This window comes from Psilocybe cubensis, chromosome 12 (assembly GCF_017499595.1).
Source record: "Psilocybe cubensis strain MGC-MH-2018 chromosome 12, whole genome shotgun sequence".
In the NCBI taxonomy this organism is placed as follows: domain Eukaryota; kingdom Fungi; phylum Basidiomycota; class Agaricomycetes; order Agaricales; family Agrocybaceae; genus Psilocybe; species Psilocybe cubensis.
This window is the reverse complement of record NC_063010.1, coordinates 459,734-480,953: the sequence shown is the minus strand read 5'-3', so window position 1 is coordinate 480,953 and position 21,220 is coordinate 459,734. Positions and strand designations below refer to the sequence as shown.

General features: G+C 46.5%; 3 protein-coding genes across 3 annotated transcripts; 2 read left to right on the top strand and 1 right to left on the bottom strand.

Annotated features, from left to right (window-relative positions):
* Positions 1 to 3,169: 3,169 nt before the first annotated feature.
* JR316_0012146 (Pheromone-regulated membrane protein 10) lies at positions 3,170 to 6,369 on the top strand (the record flags this gene model as incomplete). The annotated part of the gene is made up of 10 exons (XM_047897780.1): positions 3,170 to 3,313; positions 3,362 to 3,980; positions 4,045 to 4,240; positions 4,304 to 4,625; positions 4,676 to 5,196; positions 5,400 to 5,647; positions 5,705 to 5,778; positions 5,844 to 5,938; positions 5,999 to 6,068; positions 6,142 to 6,369. 10 exons carry the CDS (start codon positions 3,170 to 3,172, stop codon positions 6,367 to 6,369), a joined length of 2,517 nt encoding a protein of 838 aa, XP_047742669.1.
* A 1,308-nt stretch (positions 6,370 to 7,677) lies between these two features.
* Positions 7,678 to 16,072, top strand: JR316_0012145 (putative PKS/NRPS-like protein biosynthetic cluster; the record flags this gene model as incomplete). Its single annotated transcript, XM_047897779.1, has 19 exons — positions 7,678 to 8,047; positions 8,111 to 8,791; positions 8,853 to 8,966; positions 9,021 to 9,193; positions 9,243 to 9,767; positions 9,821 to 10,451; positions 10,506 to 10,566; positions 10,620 to 10,693; positions 10,748 to 10,814; positions 10,868 to 10,951; positions 11,009 to 11,218; positions 11,280 to 11,302; positions 11,357 to 11,666; positions 11,720 to 12,369; positions 12,425 to 12,712; positions 12,766 to 12,920; positions 12,971 to 15,022; positions 15,072 to 15,373; positions 15,424 to 16,072. 19 exons carry the CDS (start codon positions 7,678 to 7,680, stop codon positions 16,070 to 16,072), a joined length of 7,419 nt encoding a protein of 2,472 aa, XP_047742668.1.
* A 272-nt stretch (positions 16,073 to 16,344) lies between these two features.
* JR316_0012144 (Phospholipase D zeta 2) lies at positions 16,345 to 20,339 on the bottom strand (the record flags this gene model as incomplete). Its single annotated transcript, XM_047897778.1, has 24 exons — positions 16,345 to 16,425; positions 16,485 to 16,595; positions 16,656 to 16,903; positions 16,968 to 17,091; positions 17,145 to 17,180; positions 17,234 to 17,297; positions 17,355 to 17,712; positions 17,768 to 17,826; positions 17,881 to 18,029; positions 18,085 to 18,184; positions 18,237 to 18,249; positions 18,303 to 18,344; positions 18,412 to 18,630; positions 18,681 to 18,742; positions 18,860 to 18,960; positions 19,018 to 19,248; positions 19,310 to 19,341; positions 19,397 to 19,463; positions 19,525 to 19,563; positions 19,639 to 19,767; positions 19,833 to 19,908; positions 19,973 to 20,084; positions 20,152 to 20,169; positions 20,222 to 20,339. 24 exons carry the CDS (start codon positions 20,337 to 20,339, stop codon positions 16,345 to 16,347), a joined length of 2,589 nt encoding a protein of 862 aa, XP_047742667.1.
* Positions 20,340 to 21,220: the final 881 nt, after the last annotated feature.

The following is a 21,220-nucleotide window of genomic DNA, read 5'->3' as shown; positions in this document are numbered from 1 at the left end:
TTTTCATTTTTCTTAGTGTTTCATTGCAACAACAAAGAATGGGTTAACCAACATCAGCCAAATTTCTTTTGCCTCACATTTTTCTGCAGTGCATGGTTCTAAGATTTCATTAAATTTTCTACATGGCCTGCTGTCGCATTATTGTACCCCAGCATTTTGATTTTCAGAACACACTTTTTGACGCTTTGAAACCTGCATTCAGAAAGAAGTACACTACACAATGCGAGAAAGAATTCTCAGAGCAATTCTTTCTCTATTTGAACATGGCTCTACGATCAAATTTGACAACCTATTTATCGGGTGCTCTCTACAGAATAATCGAACCTAACTTCCAACTATTCTTTCCAAAGACAACGCCACGATCCAGATAGCATCACTTCGAGACTCACGCCATAGGAACAGTGGCAAAGTCGACGTCGAACAATTTTCATGTACTTCGAGGCGGATCGTGCAGTTTCAGGTGGATCAAGCTCTTTACTATGCGCTAGTAGACCATCGAATCGAGCGTCCCCGGGTCGTGCCTGGTGCAGGTCTAATAGATTTATTTGCCACAAGAGTCAAGTCGAGTCGGTCCATTCAAAACCGTAACTCTCCATTCGCCTCTCGCGAATCGTCGCCGCATTTCCACATCAGCGGCGAAATTGATACTAGCGGAAGATTCTTCATTTCGGGCAATAGCGCGACTACTCATGTCTGCTCAAGGGCGTCCTATTTTTCAAGGCAAGTCTTCCGCTGCGGAAGTCCACCAGCGATCAGCCTCCTGAGCCTGAGTACTCCAACTTTCACGACGAGGTTTATAGGATCTATATAGCTGTTCATTTTATTCCTTTGTTCCGTAACATTCGGAATATCTGGATCTGGAAAAGGCATGCACATATCCTAATCTAACCTAACCATCAAGCCTACACATTTCCCAGTGCACAATAGGATTCGCAAAATCGGCTGCTGCATTCATGTCTTCGGGACTGTGGTTGGGCGACAACACATAATCTCTTTCAAGGAAGTTTTTTCTCGCTAGCGTCTTTCCACGACTTTATGTTTCAAATTTGTCGCTGTCATCTCATTACCTTGCCATGTCCAACGTCAATGATACGTTATGCCCATTGCCTTCGATGTTCTTTCCCTCTCCGGGTCCCAACTCATATCTTGTCAGCTTTTGTTTTATTACCGATCTTAAAAACTCCAGTTTCTCTTCAATGTGACCCAACCCCCTTTGCCATCCACAGGAGCACTCACTGTTCAAGGCATGTTTTGCGTATTCGCTCTGAAACGGGCCTGCATACGCATATGTGGACACTTGACATGCTTTCCGATAACATCTTTTAGCTTCAAATGGGAGTCCATGAATTATATTCGTTGAGCGAGGAGCTATTGAAGATTGAGAGGTGAGCGGAACAGATAAAGATAGATAAGCCAGGCTAAAACCGTTATACTCAGATATCAGTTGATACAGATTCTCAAAGCGATTGGCAGGCTATCCATCGAAGGGGAAATAACTTACCTGAAGGCCGATGCCTATGAGTTGTAGTCATTGCGGAAGTGCTTCGTTGAGATACAACATCAATATGGGCCTATTGCGAACATTATCCACACCGCAGTTATAATTTCCGAGTCCCACCACTCCCAGTGTTGAAATGGAATGCTTCGAGCGCGTGCTTTGTCCGAAGGTAGCGGGTGCATGAAATCTTGATCTGGTTGGTGAGGAGTTTGCCGTCGTTGAAATTAATCACTTGTTCAGCAGTCTAAGGAGCGGAAAATCCACAACAGAAATGCGCTTTTGTTTCTCGTCAGTTTGTATCATCTCGTTGCTGAGTCAAGTAGAAATCGCATACGTTGCTGGCCACCATTTCATGAGGTCCTCTTGGCGCATCAACTAACTAAAAATCTTCCTGCCACCGCCCTCCGATTTGGTCCATGGAAGTCAAATTCGACCGACAATTTACAGATGTCAAATACCTTGGTCCACACGTGTGACGGGGCGCGTTATTCACACGGGTCCCGGCACACTGTCGAAGCTCAAATGACTGGATAAAGTGGTCTATTCAAGCTCTGTCCTTCTACCTACTCTACCTACTGCTTATATACCTTACTGTAGTACATACGTCATAGATAGAATAATGAGAGAAATATCAAATACGAAACTTGTGGAAAGCGATAGAAAACTGTGTCGCTCCGGCACGTCCATGCCGGATATGCTCGGCATTCCCTATTAGGATGCCGCCGTCACAACACGATGGAGAACGAGATAGAAATCTCGTTAATATTGGAGGTTATGTTCAGGCACGAAGTAGTGTAAGTCATAGCTGATATCAACACCGAAGGATTTGTAGAAGTGTCGGCGTATGCTCAGGATCCCTTGTGCCACGTAAATTTCGCATCAGCGTCGACACCATAGAAAACCCCGATAGAGCAGTTTATACCAAAACAGTCTCCGAGATCGTAATCCGGTTACTTCGAGATGTCCTGGAATTCGATCCGTTAGGTGAGTGTGTCTGCTAATCCACTGAAAAACTGGAACAGATTTAGGATCGCCATAAGTTTTAGCTTGGAGGATAGACTCTATTGCTTTTGCAAGAAAAAGAGCCAGGGTTGTAGTTCACGATCAGTGAGATGATCAACCACATTGGTGATTGCCTTGGGCCCGAAGATAGAAAGACGAAATTGATACTGATAAAAGCTGAGATCGATGTTCGTTCGAGCCCCTCGTCCATTACCATATGGTAGAACACTATTTGCACCAGTAGCAATGAGTTGTATTGTGTTTTGTTTTGTTCAGGGAATACATGGTTTGCACCATATTCAATGTGAGCTTTGAAGGAGGAATTACTTCGATGAAGCAGTCAAGCATTTGAAAGGTCATGTAGGATGGTTGTTGGTAGTTGGTTGGTTTACAAGGTTTCCGCTTCGTCCCGCTTCGTGAATCGTGATCATGCCAATTCATCACATAAACTTTACGTCACAGTTCTTTCGATTTCCACATTTTACACAACCAACTAGAATCGACATGCGTTGTTTGAAGGTTGCATTGTGCCGTGTAAACCTTTGACAGACAATTCGATTTGGCTCCATCCGGGAATTACTTGGGTTTCGATGACGAGGAACTGAAACAGGCCATGGTTTAGTCACTATCTGACGCCTACTTGTGTTCTGGCCATCGTCAAGCATCACAATGGACCAAGAAAATCGCAATGAAAGGCATGGCGGCCTTTCTAGGTCTTCGGGTAGACATGGTTCAAAGACTCCACGGAAAGTACAGTGGCCAGATGCTGAAGAAGATTCATCCACACATGCTCTCGACGAGCAGGGCCTTGATGTACGTTCGTACTCGGAAATCTTTACGTTCTCTGAATCTGCTTCGTAGAGAGAGAGGTTCCAAGAGTTGACAGATGCGTTAGAACGTCACCGTGACAAGGGCACACCTTTGAAAAAAGTTCATTACTATTCTCCACAATCAACCACGTCAACCTCTGATACTGACAATGAAGCCGAAGTGTCAAGCATTTCACCATCGGAGAGCGAACCAGAGATCAAAGGTCGAAGGCATTACCCCAACACCCCTCCGAACAGATTCATTAATTACCCTCCTACACCTTCGGAAGCAAGCCCTACACATGATGTCCCTGGAAATATTATCGATGAAGATGAAGATTCTGGTCTACCGGGCACTAAAGATTTACGCCAATTTTCGATGAAACAAGCTGAGCAAGTTGTGAAGAAACATATAGGGAAACGTTCACGCTCGCATTCCTTAACAGGGCGGCGCCCAACAGTGGAACATCAGCCACACGATATTTTCGAAAAAGATGCCGAAAGACATCCAGACGATTCTTCAGTCCACGGAAAGGGGATTCTCTCAACAGTGCTAAACCTTTATCAGTATCCAAGTAGCGCTCGCTCGCTCTTTTCCTCCCGCTCCTCTCTGGAAAGCGATTCCGGACACAGTGGAAGTGAGGTTGAATCGTCTGATCTGCTTCCGCAAGGTTATTTATTTTGATTTATGTCGGGATTCTACCCCATTACTGACTTTTGGTTCATTTTTTGTAGATCGTAAAGTCTATAGCAGGCCCAAGGTCAAAATGCCCTCCATGTTTGGGCGCACCACGCGGCCGTCGACAGCTAGGAGCGGAGCTGGCGTTTTTGGTCCTCTGATTGTTAGCGCGGGCAATTTGGCTGGCGTCGCTGCTCCACAAGCGAGTCAACTCCAGCCAAATGTTAAACGTCCAGGATATAAATTATCGAGGTATGCGCATTTCATCCACGAACTTTAGGTTGTCGATTATAACTGGGGCTCATTCACATGTAGGTACTCTCTGGAACCAAAGTATCCGAATCCTCCTCCAATGGCAAAAAGAAGGCACAGTAGCGGGCAGTCAGACGTGCACAGACATCCCCGATCCTCACTGGAATTGCACACAACTCCTCCAATATCTCCGACTGAGAGCCATCCTTTTTATAAAGGAGGGCATAAGATGAACCTTTCGAATGCCTTTGGAGGATACGTTAGTTCTATTCGCTCTGGAATATCTGGTCATAGTACGCCAAGGACAAGCACGCCATACGGATCGGATACAGACATGGGTTCTCCTCGCCGTAAACCCCACAAAAGAAAAAAGGCCGAAATTTTTGTAATTATAGGAAAACTTTCTATTGTCAATCATTCGCTGACTTGTAATAGATTACACGGCACATCGCTCACATTATTCGACGTGAGGAATTCATCATGAAGCTTACCCGTACTATGATGATGTTTGGCGGTCCAACCCATCGGCTGCAGTCGCAAATTATGTCGGCAGCGCGTGTGCTCGACGTTCAACTCAGTTTTCTGTACCTGCCGGATATCGTTTTGCTCAGTTTTGATGACAGTGGAACTGGGACAAGTCACGTCAGATTCATTAGACAAACCAGTGCACTCGACCTCGGCAAGTTGGCTGACGCGTTTTCGCTCTACTGGAAGGTCATTCACGACAAACTTTCGGTATCGGATGCTTCCAGTGAGCTGGATGCATTGATGAAGAAGCGACCGATGTATAATTGGTGGCAACAAGTTGTGATAGGTGGCATGTGTTCAGCGTCCATCTGTACTATCAGCTTTGCTGGCAGTTTCATCGATGCGCTGGCTTCATTTCCTTTAGGAGCCATTCTAGTTGTCGTGCAAATCTTGGGTTCTCGGAATACCCTCTATAGTTATGTGTTTGAGTACGTATCTGTTCACTTAACGCGTCAATTGTTGACTAAGAAGCACATTGGCAGGGTCACAATCACGACCTTGTTTAGCTTTATTTCGGCGTCGTTGGCGGCCACGCATACCCTTTGTTATTCTGCCATTACCTCGAGTTCGGTGGTGCTTATCCTACCTGTCAGTATTATCATCCCCAGAGCTTTACTTTGTTTCTTATCAGTTCTACCAAGGGGTTTCTTGTTCTCAGCGGTGCCCTGGAGCTCATGTCAAGGCAAATTATACCGGGCTCTGTCCGCTTATTATTCGCTGTTGTCTATGCCCTTTTTCTTGGGTTTGGTTTCTCGATCGGGGCAGGTCTGTTTGAGCTATTTACCAAGCATGCAGTATATGGGGCAGAGGATTTCATGTGCGAATTGACTCATGACCCATCTGGACCATGGTATCAAAGAACGCCCAGTAAATGGTGGGGTAAGCCTAAATTCATTTTGCATGCCCAAATTACTGGGGCCTGATGACAATCACTAGCCTTCTTAACTGTGCCAATGTTTTCGTTTTTCCTGAGCCTGCGGAATCAAGCTCCATATAATCGGAAGGAGATCGTACGTCTTTTCAATTTCATTACCCAAACTTTTTATCTGACGTTCTTTTCGATTTCGATTTCCAGATCCTTCTCGTGGCAATAGCAAGTGCAGGCTGGGTTACGAACTATTTTACCGGTCGACGATACGTCGGACAGGGCGATATCATCGCCGCTGTTGGGTTAGTCTTATCAGCCCTCCTTACACCCTAACGGATCTTCATACACTTTGCGATCAACAGGGCCTTTGCCGTCGGCTTCATAGCAAATGCCTATGCAAGGTTCTTTTCGGGGAATGCCTTCGTCGTCATGGTCTGTCTATTTTACCTTCTCTAGATGTGGTATAAAATGGAAAACTTACTACTGAGCGATCCATGTTATGCAGATTACGGGCATATTGTTCCAGTTACCGTCCGGTTTGGGAAGTGGGGGTCTTCTTAGTTATGCATCTGAGCAAGCAGGTGGATCTGCAAATTCTTATCTTTCCGGCTTCAGAACGGCGCTGAAACTGGTGTCGGTGGCTATTGGTCTGACTATTGGATTGGGCCTGTCGTTGGTTCTGGTGCATCCAATACAGAGTCGCAAGCGCGAAGCCGGTATTTTTAGTCTGTAGCCTCCTCAAAGTTGATGCTACCGTTGTACATCGAAATCAAAACAAGCCTCCAACATAATTGGAATCCACGGTAACGTAAGTGACGCCGTCGACTGCGTTTTTCTACCGCCCATGAGACCTAGTATCGGAATGTACCTACTAAAATAAGAGCGGGATACAAACAACTGCCAGTGATTCCAAAGTAACTAACCACGACCTGAGAACCAACCTTTTGTCATTGACAACCTCCAAGTCTAGCGTAGACAAACTAAATTCTGCTACAAAGAACTACAAAGACAGAAGATCGGTGACAACCTCTGTAAATTACTTCAGGTCTGAGTTAAGTGAGTTGTCATTGAGTCTTGAGTTTTTGAGTGCTGTGGGGATGATCACTCGATGTTTGCTTACGTAATTCTAGTTACTCTACACGTAATCGTGACTGTCGGAAGAGAGCCAAACCTCTTACTACCTGCGACTCTTCCAATCAACAGTTCCTTAGCCCAGGATCACCTCCATGCCCAGTTTATTGCTTGCTGACTTCTGTACCTGACCTGAACCTGTGATCCTCACCTTTATGAATCTTCTGGTATTCAAATTCTGTGATCTTTCTAATGGGTTGGACAACTGGTTGAAGAACTTACCACAACCTTGTCGAAAACTGGAATGCACGTCAAAAGCATGCTAGTGATTTTTTTTGCTTCGCAACGATCGCACCATGCTGAAAAATCAATTATCGTCGCAAGAAGACTACTTAAAGTGTCATTGACTCTTGGATTAGTTATTCTTGAGTAATATCCATCGTTGGCGCACATGGCAAAGCGAAGCAGTCTGGGCAAGAATCAGCGAAATCCAACGCTCGAGTTTGGCTGGCTCCTGTAACGTCTCGGCGATTTATTCCCTGTCTGATCATCGTGCAGGATAGCCACCTTATGCGCGACCCGTCTTCAAAGCTTTATTACAAAACAGTGCCAAAAGCGTACTTGCCAGACCCTTTACACATGCATATGATCTATATGCATACGAAGAACAGATTTAGCTGTATACTGCAAATATATCTTGTATGTGACATTAAAATGCTGGGCGTCAAAAATACTGATTGTGGAACTATGTCCGTCAGCCTCCCGCTGAGGGGTATCGATCTACTGCAGTCCTTATGATCGACCCGTCCCGTTTGGAATCGATCTGACCTCGCCAGAGCTAGGAAAACAAACAAAAATATTGTCAGCCCCCCCTGATAGTTTAAATACTGGGAACGCCCTTCTTTCCTTCCTTCAAGCAACTTCCACAGTCGCTTTCACTTTCACTTCCTATTTTATTCTTTAAACCATTATGGACTCTTCTCTCAACAACAAAACCCTCTTAGACGCGTTTATTGCCATCGCCCGCTCTCGCGATGTCGACCGCAAGGCCGTCGAGTGTGGCGAGGAACAATGCACCTATGGCGAGCTCGACACGGTCTCCACAGGTATCGCCCTTGGCATCCACCAAAAGTTTGGTTTGAAGCCAGTTGTTGCTATCATCAGCGAGAACCATCCTTACGTGCTGGCCACCATCCTTGCCATCTGGAAACTTGGCGGCATAGTTGCCCCACTGGACCAAAACGTTCCTCGTGATATCATGGAACGCATGTTGCTCAATATCGCACCTACGTGTGTCCTAATGCCAGCTACTGAGCTGGGCGTTCAGAATGTTGTGAAAGGTATTCATTTCTAGCATGATTCTATACATATTGCGTTAAGCGTTTTTCTCATCTCGCCTTTAGAAATGTCCCTCACGCCTTTCCCATATGACCCTAAGGACTCGACCATAACAGCCCTTATGCAGAAGTATCTTGAACAATCCCCCGAGATGTCTGCCCACACATTCCCTGCGCCTACTGGTGAAGATATCGCCTTGTATCTCCACACCTCATCGGCCTCCTCTGTAAATAACGTCAAGTGTGTTCCATTAACGCATCAAAGCGTCCTCGCTGGATCTCAATCTCGCCTTTCGTGGTGGAAGCGTACATGGCCTCAGCAAAACTTCGAGCACCTGCGCGTCCTTGGATGGTCTCCTTGGTCTCATGTCATCGGCCTCTCGCACGATCTCGGTGCGGCCATGATTCTTAGCGGTGGTTGTTATATTTTCTCCATCGTTCCTTCTGCATACGGCTCCTCTTCTGGAAGCAAGGCATCAAGGTATCTCGACGTTTGCGGTCAATTGTTGGAGACCGCTATCAAAATGAAGCCCACTGCTTTCGCTGGCGTTCCATGGGTTCTAGAGGGATTCATGAGGACATACAAAGGCGAACTCGATCCTGCTCGGAGGGTTCGCATCCACGACGCCATCAAGTCTTTCAAGGTCTTTGGATCCGGTGGTGCTTCTACCAGCGCTGAGTGCATTGAGTGGGCCAACCAATTGCAGATTCCTTTGGTGCTTGATATTGGAATGACGGAACTAGGAGGTAGTTTTTGCTTTCTAATTGTATTGATGCGAAACGAAACTAATCTTGTCACTGTCACCAGGTCCGCTGTTCCACTCCACTACCAATGGAACCGAAGGATGGTATAGCAAGGATTGTCTCCTCTCCGATGCTACCCTTTCCATCATCAACGAAGACGGCAAAGTTTCTGATACTGGTAGGTATAAATTTCATTAGGTTCGATACTTTCTGATCACCGTGCTTTTACCAGAAGGAGAGCTTGTCATTAGAAGTCGCTTCATCACTAAGGGTTACCTTCAGTATGACAATTCGCCTTTCACTGTAGAGGACGACGGTACCGTCTCTTTCCGCACAGGCGACATCTATGGTTATGTCGCCGACCAACGCTTAGTGTGGAAAGGTCGCAAAGAAGATTACATTCAGGTTTGTTTTTGTTTTGCACTCGCAATTCATATTCTAATTCGTATTGTAGATGAGCTCTGGAGAAACTCTTGACCCACGCGTGGTAGAGGCTATCTTGGACCAATGCCCAGCAATTGCTCGTTCATGTGTTGTTGGAAACAATTTCCTGAAGACCTCGTCGCAAGTTGTCTGTGCTATCATTGAGCCAGCCAAGGATTTATCCGTCTCTCCTGAGGCCCGTCTCTCTGAGATTACCCGTGCCATTTCTGTTGCCAACCGAGGGCTCGCCCCTCCTTTGCGTATTTCCTGGGCTCGCGTCTTGGTTCTTAACCCTGACCAACAAATCCCTGTTACAAAGAAGGGGGCCATCTTCCGCAAGAAACTCGATGCGATGTTCGGAGAACAGTTGTCGTCGTTGTTGAGTCGGTCCGCAGAAGGCATTGCCCCACAGACGGAAACCAAATCGGCCTCTTCTAATCGTGCTGAAGGCAAGACCAAGGATCAGATTGCTAGCATTGTCTCGAGCATCGTTTTCGAGACTCTTCATATCACTGAAGAGACTTTGGAAAACAACAGCCAGGCCACCTTCGCTGAAGTTCGTTCATTTTTTTAAAAAAATTTAAGCACAAAACACTCATAATTCTTTAGCTTGGAATGGATTCTGCCATGTCAACGATGATTGTCAACAAGCTGAACCGCCAACTCGACCTCAGCTTGCCTTTGAACACCTGCCACACTCATATCGACCTTGACTCGTTGATTAAAGCCATCATCTCCGATCTGGGTATGGATGGGCCTTCTTCCAAGGCTCGTCCTTCTACGAGGGTAGTTCCTTTGAACAAGCCCAAAGAAGAGATTGTGATCGTCGGCCAAGCAGTCCGCTTACCCGGAGATATCAACAGCACAGAGAGCTTCTGGCAAGCCCTCGTTGACCAGCGCGAGGATATTATCACCGCTGTCCCTCCATCGAGATGGGACCACGCCAGCTTCTATCGTGCACCGGACTCCAAGGAACCACCTTCACCTTGCGATATCACTCTTGAGAAGGCTGGTTTTGTCGAATACGAGAGCTTCGATCACTCATTCTTCGGGATCTCGTCAGCTGAGGCCTTTCATGTCTCTCCTAACATCCGTCTGTCTTTGGAGATCGCGTTCGAGGCTCTGGAGAATGCCAACATCACTCCTTCTAAGATTAAGGGCACCAATATGGCCGTTTTTGTCGCCGCTTCCATGGATGAGGGCTACCTCAAGCTCCTGTTTGCTGATAAAGGCTGGGGTGGTGAGTGTTTTTTCTTGCTATTCCTCGAAGTTATTGACCAACCGTTTGCTACAGCTTACACTAGATTTTACGGCACCGGTGTTGCCACTAGCACTGCCTGTGGACGCCTCAGCTAGTATGCTCTCGAAGCTTTGTTAGACGGTTGTTATAGGTCTAACTTTCTTTTAGTTTGCTCGATATCCATGGCCCTTCGATAACGATTGACACCGCCTGCAGCTCAGGTTTGATCGCCTTTGATCAAGGTACGTCTGATGAATTCTTATCAGGACCAATTGCTAACTAGTAAATAATGATAGCTGTCCAATACCTACACTCTGGAGAAGGAGAATCCGCGATTGTTTGCGGAGCTAATACCCACGCGTGGTATGTTCTGTATTTGACTGTGCAATAACTCGAAACCTAAACATATATCGCAGGCCTGGCACTCTTGGCTTTTTGTCTGCCCAAAAGATGACCTCAGCAAACTCTCGTTGTGCAACCTTCACAAACATGGCAGACGGGTAAGTGCATTAGTGGCTCAACTTGTATCATCGTCGTTTCTGATCAAACATCTACAGGTACGTCCCGTCTGAGGCTGCTGCAGGCCTCATCTTGAAGACGAAAAGCGCTGCCTTGAGGGACGGCGATAGGATCATTGGCGTGGTTAGGTCAACTGATGTCAAACATGACGGAAGATCTCAAGGTCTCGTTGCTCCGAACGTTAAAGCTCAGATTGCCATGCAAATTGCCCTTCTGGAAAAGGCTCAACTTTCGCCTTCTCAGATCGAGTACGTCAACATGTCGCAGCACGAATTGTTATCATTCTAATAGTTCCTTATCTTTTCCTAGTTTTATCGAGTCGCATGGAACTGGTAAGCACCGTTATATAACGAAATCCAATTAGATGGCTGACTGTCCGGTAATAGGTACATCTTTGGGAGACCTTATCGAGATTCAAGGAATCAATGAGGTGTTTGAGAAATCCCATTCGCCCGACCGACCTCTCGTTGTCGGCGCTGTGAAATCGTGTGTCGGACATGCCGAATTAGTCGCTGGGTTGATTGGAGTTCTTAAAACATTGGGATCCTTCACCAACGAAACGATGCCGGGTCTTGTTCAGCTGACCAAGGACAACATGAACCCTTCGCTTGATTGTAGCGTCGTCCCTCTTCACATTCCTTATGAAGAAGTACCCCTCAAAACGGAGAATTCTCTTCCTTTGCGCGCCCTTATTCTGTACGTTGCCTTGTTTCATGATTGCATTCTATTTTCTGACGACATGTAATCAGTTCAAACGGCTTTGCAGGCTCCATCGCTGGCGCCATTTTGGAAGCTCCCACAGAAGACATGAAGCCTCGCCCTTCGCCCTCTATTCCTGAGTCTATCCCAATGATGTTTGTTGTCAGCGCGAAGACTCAAGACGGCCTCACTCAATACCTCGAGAATTATCTTGATTTCTGTCTCAATGCGCCTGCGTCCGATTTCCATTCAATCTGCTACACAACTTGCATTGGCCGTGAACATTATCGTTACCGCTTTGCTTGCGTTGTTTCGAATATGCAAGATTTGATCGCTCGCCTCGAGGACCGTCTCCAGAACACATCCTCGCCTGCTGGAGGAAATGCGCGTCGCATTCTACTTGGATTCCCAGGACAAGGTTCTCAATATCAAGGTATGGGTCGCTATTTGGCCAACCAGTATTCCGGATTCCGCAATATCATTACGGACGCGGCAAATAAGGCCTCGGCGTTGACTGGATACCCGATCCTTCCTTACCTTGTCGAAGAATCTTCACCTAGCAAGCTTTCCATCGATCAAAGTGAGGTCGCGCAAGTTTGCATCTTCATTTTCCAATATGCCATTTCCATGTGGCTCGAGAGCATTGGTATTCAGGCCCATGCTGTCATGGGACACAGTCTTGGAGAAATCGCTGCAGCGGGTGTGTCGTTTTCCAGCTTTTTTTGAAATTTGAAGTTTAACACCCTTTTGTACAGTCGTTGCTCGTGCATTCAGCTTCGAAATCGGTTTACAGTTTGTGGTCATCAGATCCAAACTTCTCCGAGCGGACCCTGCTAAGCCGGCGGGAATGGCTGCTATCGCTGCCTCTGAAGATAAGGTCGCTCGTTACATCGATACTCTCGGCATCAAAGACCGCGTTGCGCTTGCTGTATATAACGGCGCAGATGCTCACGTTGTATCTGGAGAATTGAAGGCAATCGAAAAGCTTATGGCTGCTGTGAAACGGGATGGGCTTAGGACGACAAAGCTCAACATCGATCAAGGTAACTCAGCTTCTCGCCCCGCATGTCAATAATTTCTGACTGTTCTTTCACAGGCTTCCACAGCCCATCCATTGCACATGCCTTGCCTGCTCTCAGGACTTGGTTGGACGAGCACGACGCCGCTATTAGCAAACTTGAGAAACCATTCTTCTCAACGCTACGTGGCAAGGAGATACCAAAGCATCAGTGTCTTGATACTCAATACTGGGTACGCTCTTCGAGTTTATTTGTATATATTGCATTCTGACTGTTGTTCAGGTCGAACATGCTCAAAACCCAGTCAGATTCGTTCAGACCGCCCGAGTCGCCACCAAGACATCCTCGGTTGATGTTATTGTCGACGTTGGACCTCAACCAACTATCTGGTCGAACATGCAAACACCCGAGTTCGCTGGCAAATCACGCCTTGCCTTTACTGGCAAACGGGGCAAGGATCAAATCGTCGCGATGCTTGCCGCTCTTGCCTCTCTACATGAGAAGGGCTTCACAATCGAATTCGATGCCTTATTCGCCCAAATGCCGTACAAGTTTGTGACAACGGATCTCCCAACATACCCCTTCCAACGCCTTTACAATTATCCCGCATACATCGCATCTCGCAATTCAGTTCTGATTTCGGCACCTCAGCAACAAGCTTCCAGCATGCAAACCAAGGCTGCACCAGCTTTCGTCGTCGACCAGGCTCTTTGCGATTTCTTGGACCTCCACAAGATCGAAGGTCGTCGTGTCTTACCAGGCGCTGCTATGGTGGATTTCTTTGCTCGTGCCTCTCCTACTAAGGCTGTGAAGACTGTTCGCTTCCACACGCCTCTCATTTTGGAAACTCCAGAGACCCAAGTGCGCTCTGAGATTGACGAGCAAGGGGCATTCAAGCTTGTTCAGCAAGATCTCGAGAATACGCATATTTGCTCAGGAACTCTGTCAGAGAAGCCCTCCTCCCACTCTTCCAAGGCGTTGAACAAGGAGCCCGAAGTTATTCCTTCTCAAATGATGTCAAAGGCTCAGATCTACGAATGTTTCAAGAACGTTCAGTTCGGCGATCCTTTCCGCACTGTTCAGGAAGTGAGAATCTGGGACGACCACGCCGACGGAGATATTCGCGTCGATGTTACCGGAAATCCTGCGCACGATCGCATTAGGAAGCTTGACGCGTGTCTTCACATGTTCGGAGCTATATCTTCTAGGGTTGCTCCTCCTATGGACGACAGCGCTGGAGCTTATCTCCCTGCTTCTCTGGAAGATTTCGCTTTGCACACTGACGATATGCCATACAACTTCACCTGCCGTTACAAACTTCCCCTGGAGGTTGGTCGTGGCGCCCGTCTTTTGACCGCATCGTTCGAAGTCTTTTCAGAGACGGGGACTCTTCTTGTGTCATGCAAGAAGTATTCCGTTGCTTGGGTTCCTCGCGGTGTGGTCCACAAGGAGCAGAAGCCAAACACAGTAGCCAAAAACTGGTTCCGAAATGGATGGGCTAGCCAGAGCCTCCCACCTCAAACCACTCCCGTCCATCGCTTCGATGAGCTGTTGTATTTGGGTAATGGCAGCGCGTCCAGAGTTCTGGCTGCTCTCTCTTCATCGGCCAAGGATGCTATCTCTGTTGAGCTTCCGCACTTGTCTCACGACGACGCGAAGGAGCATCCCAAGGTCAAATCAGTACCATGCAGCAAGCTCGAGACTCTTCCTTCTACTTTGCGAGGCCAAGATGTTTTGGTTGTTCTCGACCTTTCGAAGTCGGTCAATCTTCCTGGCTCTGAAGGGTTCAGCACCTTATGTTTGGAAGTTCTTTCGTTCTTGAAGCTGATGATCGCTCGTAAGCTTCACATCACAAGCTTCTTAGCCCTTACTTGCGCTTCTACCCCTGTCGATCTTTACAAAGAAGGACTCGATCTCTTCTCGGACTCCAAAATATCCCCCGCCTCTCTCATTGGTGCCGTTCTTCAGGGCATGGTGCGTGTGTTCCGACGTGAAAGTGGTCTCGACCTCGCTGCTTGGTGTTTGGACCTTCCCCACCTTGATACCTTGAACTCTCACAAGCTGCAAGAAATCTTGAAGAACGAGATCCAGGCCCGTTACAATTCCACCTATGCCGACGCCTTCGTTAGCTATCGTCAGAACGCCCCTGACCAGACTCTCACTCGCTTGGTCCCTACTCTGGAAGAAATTGAGCAAACTCCTTCCAGATCGCCATCAGGAACGACGGTTATTGTTGGCTTGGGAAGTATTGGGATCGCGTTGGCTGTCAGTCTGGTCGAGTCGGGCGTTAATCAGGTTGTGTTTTTCGGGAGAAGGGAGGAGTCCAACGAAGCGGTGTGTGGTTTTATGTCTTTTCTTTCCCCCTTTCTAATATTTACTTCAGATTCGCAAGGAGCTTTCCAACCTCCCAGAAAAAGTCAGGGCTCATTGCCTTTACCAGCAAGTCGACGTTTGCGACTTGAAGTCGGTCAAGAAGGCCTTGGCCGACATCAACTACGTCCATGGGGGCATTAAAAACATTATCCACGCCGCCGCTGTAGTCAACGATTCCACCATCAAATCTACGAACCCCTCAGCATTTGAAGGCGTCCTTCGTCCCAAGGTCGTCGGATCGTGGAACCTGCATCTTGCCAGTCAGGAACTCAATCTTGCCCTGGATTCTTTCGTTCTTTGCAGCAGCACAAAGTAAGTCAATTTACATTCTTTGTTTATGTTTTTTTCTTATCTTTTTGCAGCGTCCTTGTTGGAAACCCTGGCCAAATTGCCTATGTATCCGCTAATTCATTCATGGACTCTCTGGCCGCGTATCGTCACAACTCAGGATTGCCTGGAACGTCCCTGCAATTGGGGGCTTGGGAATCAAAGTTGATTAGCAACATTGATATGAACAACAGCTTCGCGTTTCTCATGAAACACGACGAAGGTCTCCCTCTCATCATGAAGGCTATGATGATTCCTATCCCTCTGCAGGTCATTGCCCGTATGGATCCGACTAAGCTGGCTGCCACTCCTGCCTATGCCAAGGATCCCTTCTTCGCGCCTTTCCTCTCTACGCCCAAAGCTTCAAGCAAGGCCAAGCTCTCGGAAGCAGAGGCGAAGAAGATTATTACGAACATCTTGCGTGTTGCTCTTGAGTTGCAACCCAGCGAACAACTTGGTATGTTATCTGATTTCTTTCAAATCTCTTGTTCCTTTCTGACCATGAAACCAATAGATATCGCAGAGCCTTTGACTTCATGTGGAGCTGATTCTATCACATTTGCTCAATTCAAAGGACAGGTTCTGAAGGAGTTCGAGGTTGACATCCCGATGGTTTACTTGTCCGATGCCTACTCTATTGGCGACATGATCAACCACATTCTCGAGAACTACGGAGCGGCTTGATTTTCTTTCTTTCTGCGATACCCCTCTATTTTGTATTTTATTTTATCTTCGTGGGTTTCATGTATTCGATTTTCACTTTCGTATAATTTTATAACACTTTACTTAACTGCTTGGATTTCAACACTGAGAGCTTAACACTGAGCGTAAGTACTGAGGTAAGAGTTCTGATATATTTGCAAGCTCTATCAGAGAAGAATCGGGCGCTATTCTATTTGTTGTTACAATTAAATGAAAAGTTGTTTGGGTTATGCTTCTTTGCTGGCGGCTGGCGGTTAAATGTAGATAGGCAGAGTAGGGTTTAGGTGGGTCCACTCAGCGCCAGTGACTAGATCCCTATCCTCGATGAGGAAGTCCTAATTAAAAGGGAGTAAATAAACACGTAAACCTTCCATGAACTATATAGGGAACTGACCAATGGACATTCAACTAAAGCACCTTTAACTTGGTCAAGGCGCTTCTTGACGCGTTCCAGCGGAATCCCGGGGACAACATGGCCCGTCTTGACACCCTTAGGGCGGTATTTCTGATGCACGAAATGGTCAACACTTCGAGATCGGAGCATGATCATGTCAAGGTTGCTTACATCGTATGCGTCCCAGTTGCGAACTAAGTTGGTTGGGACAGGACGGAAGAGTTCCGAGAACACCTCACGATTCTTACGAGCTGTTTCTTTCCAAAGCATGTCGGTATCGTCGGAAATGGGGTCCGCCACAAGGCGGTCTTCGCGCGTGTGCGTATCGTCCCTGTTGGGGTAAGGCGCTGGGCGCATGAAGGACGTTACCTCAGGGTTGCGCTCCGCACACGTTTGTGGGGGGATAAGACCAAGGTGCTCTAAAAATAAACGTTAACATTCTCCCCAGTTACGATAGCGATGAGATTTAACTAATTTACCCACCTTTGTAGAGCTGGCGGCGAAGAGTGGCAGCAAAGCGGGAAACCTCATAGGGTTCGCCGTCCATCGTGGAATTGATCATATCATCATCCTCTATAACCAGAGCTATTTCAGAATCTCCATCACCCTGTTCAAACAGTAGGTCAGATACATTGCCAGGATCAAAATGGACTATTTTACTTTCTGACTGCGATCGTTGATATTGGCAGATCCAATCTACATAGAGTGGATATTTAGAACCATTTTTTAAAGAAAAGGCATAAACGCACGATGACACGGCGGTCGTCAACAATCATCAATTTGGAGTGAATATACAACAATTCAGAGACGTATCTAAACAAAGAAAAGGCGAGTAAGAACATTATCTCAATTTGGGAGATGTATACATACGCATTAAGTTCTTCCTCCTCTGTACCTAACCACTGCTCGTCGAGCAAAGAGGTCTTGTCGTCAAGCATGTGTTGCGCGACTGAGTCTGCAACAGGTTCATCGGAGCGAAGATCGCGTGCTCCATTCTCGAATCTCTCAACGACCTCACGAGCAGCGTTGTCGTCTACTGGAATGTCTACTTTGATCGTACTTTGGGCTTTGGACTTATCAGCGGGGACCAAGCTCTCTTCTTCAGGGACAACAAGGATAATTTGCCTCTGGGTAGTGAGCTCATCTCCGGCAACCCACTGCCTCGACAATGCCACTTGAGCTTCGTGGAACTTGACACCAGAAGTCTCCTCCATCTTGTTGATGAATCCTGATCAACGAAAAAAAATTAATGGTGTTGAAGACCCAAAAAAAATATATCATACCTTTAGGGGCGTTGATCCTGTCATAGGAACGCAGATGATAGAAGCGTATATAATCCATCCTGGAGAATATACACATTACTTATTTTCAATTTCTGAGAACAATCCGAACTTACGGCTCGTAACCAGCCTTTCGGATTTCTTCGTAGATGCTACTTCCACCCCTATTGATAGTCCTATATTGAGCAGCCATGATAATCTTGATGGAACTCTCGTTTTTGACATCGCCAGCGAATCCAGGAACTTCCGGAATCGTTACAACAACCTTAGAAACAAAAATGAGTTTAATTTATGTGGAGCTTTGGAATGTTTGTATCGACCTTGAACTTCTTGCCCTCTTGTGCGGCACGGACGATGCGCTCAACAAGAGCGGCCCCGATTTGGTTGGTAACAGATCCGCCAGTTTTGGTCGCAGAGATGCTTCAGATTCAATGAGCATCTCAAAAATAGGCGGAATACCAACCAAACCTACAAAAATTGATTTTCTAAAAAAATCATTAGCAACCCACATTAAATGTATTACTGGTCAGCAACTTACCGATATAGATGTAATGCTCAGCTTCTCTGATCAATTGGATGTCTGCAGCATCCAAATTTGTTTTCAATGAATAAACAACCTTTGAACAACGGTTCAAAACATTGCGTACAGGCTTCTTGGATACTAGCTTCCGTCAGGACTCCATGAGACCAATCTGAAACACTTCGAATCGCCTGAATTCTTGCAGTCTTCTTGCCCGGCTGACGTTCGCGACCAGTGCCGCATTCCTCGCGCTCGCGCTGGCTTCGTTCTGGCTCGTGAGGTGGTCCGTGCCAGCGTTGCCTGTATTTACGGCCAATTTCACGCCAGTGCTCCAGATGAGGGTGGCCTGTACGCGGTCAGACATGATGCAGAATGTAGGTTATTATTGAAACGTACGAGCAGCGGCCTCGTTCGGTGCATACTCTGGATCAACGGGTAATGCAAGCCAGGCAATAGTACTGAATTCCTTGATTAAAAAGAGAACACGGTATGTTGTGTAAAAATAGCACTTGCTCTTTGTCGCGATACTACGCACACCAAAAGGGAAACAGAGGTGAGATAAACGACGCCTATACTGAGAGCAATGCCTTGCCTTGCGCTTCTTAATCTCATTCCAACGCTCAATGAAGTGTTGACTCAAATCTAAAACAGCTGGACCCTCGAAAGTCATGTGTACCTGAACGAGATTATACAATCAGATTCTTCGGGAACTCCAGGTATGCAGTGTACTAACATCATGCCATGGCATTCTTGCATTGTCCATGATGGACAACGTGTTGCTGACATAATCATACACATCCTTGAAATCCATGATGCGAGCATTGTTGTAGTCCTGGCCAGGGAAAAGGGTCTTGGAGAAGTCGGTAGGATGGACATCAGCGAGAGGATGATTGTGAGTGTCCCAGCGTCCGAAGCATAAGTCTAGACCGCCAACAGCTGCATATTGGTTGTCAACAATGACAATCTGAAGAGTACAAGAAAGATCAGTTGTGCGAGGATGCGGAAGTTTGTATGCCTTTACTCACTTTCTCATGATGAGACCAAAATTGAACACTGTCTGAAAGAAACAAAATTATACATAGAGCGCGTTGAAAGGGTATATCGTGGCACACCTTTGGCGCCGATGTGGTCGGGATGCCTCATACATGTAATGTTGGGATGGAGGGCCTCCAACTTGTTCTAGAAAGATACACCGGTAAGAAGGTAGATTATAGGGGTCATTAGAGCGCATAGAACCCACTTTCGTATGTTTAGAGCTCATTGACATGGTTTGCGTAACCTAAACATATCAATGTTATCACGGAGAAACACTGGCAGCCTGAAAGTGAATACAAAGTTAGACATAGAAACGAACCTCTTTGTATACGATAACGTGGATTTTGACTCCCTGTTCGGCCTTTTTCTTCAAAAGTTTGTCGAGGCGCCATTCGGGGAAGTAGGCAGGAGGTCGACGAAGGTACAACTCAGGGGTAAGCCACCAATCCTTTCGACAGTATCCAATTTTTTGAATGTCGTGTGCCAAAAGAAACCATAGGAAAGAGAACGTACAGTGATAAAGATGACCTCCGTTGCATTATCTATCATCTCAGAGAGAGCCCACATATAGTCATGACCGTCCACATGCCTATCAAGTTGACCCAGACCCAGTGAGCTTTCTGACTGTAGTTCACTTTTTGGCTGAAGCGTACCATTTTGCGGTGTTTCCAGACCTTTCAGCAGCAAAGCTGGTAAATCGATGGCCTGCTCTTATCTGTGCTCTCAGTTCATCTTGAGCTTGCTCTTCAGGGTCGTCGTGGCGACCTTTACGGATCGAATGTCTCTGTTATTACTGCTGCGTTTTACAACCAACATGATGGAATAGACATACGGTTAGGATTCCATCGACCTGAAAATGACTTATGAGCAGTATATTTACCCCTATAGAGGACATGACGCACCGATAACTTCGTTTCGAGCATGGCCGATGACTTTGGTGATGAAACTCATCTGTTCTGACGACTCTTTCACTACAGGACTGCTTTTAATCGCTTCGAACGTCGACTTGAAGAACGACATGGTCGGTGTCAAAAGAGAATGCTTACCCGACTACCTTGACGATGAGCAACAACTATCCACGGTTCTTGGCAGATCTTGTTCAAGCTTGTGGCTTGCTTGTGGCCTTTGTGCCCCCCTGGCTGTCTGGTTGTTTGTGATTATCAGCGCCGAGCGGATCAGACACTAATAGTCGGGCCGACCTTCTAATTTAAGTAATGCCTCCTATGTCAGCGTTTTGCAAGAGCACGGAAACCGATGTTTGAAGGGAAAGCTACAGTCTGTAAAGCTGTAATGACGCCAAAGTAGAGAAAAGACGTGGGAGACAATATATACAGCAAATTTTGTGGACTAAATTTAATTTCCTTGCTTCGTAGTACGTATAACTTGAAGCTAAAACTTGAAGTGGCGAATGGTGCATGAAGGCAATCTGTTTACTAAGTCTCAAAGTTGTCTCAAAGGAATGTTATATTCTAAAGAGCGGGTAAACGATTTAAACGCTCACATAAGCGACCGTCATGCTATTTCTGAGCATAAACTATATTTCCAAGAATACGGCGGTGGAAGCAATAGTCGGTAACACACAGAGCCTGATATACTCTTGTTTCAATTACCACTCACATCCCAGACACGGCTCTACATAATTAAAGTCGTGCGCGAGCAGAATTGCATAAATTAAAATGACTTATTAGATGAAGGGAGATTTTCTCAGACTAATGGGACCTGACGGCGTAACGCATCCCGCAAAGGCAATGTCCTGTTTTGTTCAAACCTCGGGTAGATAACCTCACCTCGCTATAAAGTATCTATAGACCCGGAAAAAGGGAAGTTAGTGCTTAAAGTATCCTTGATAAGTCACTGAACCAGATATACAATTTAATTTCCTTTGGTAACGTTACATCGCC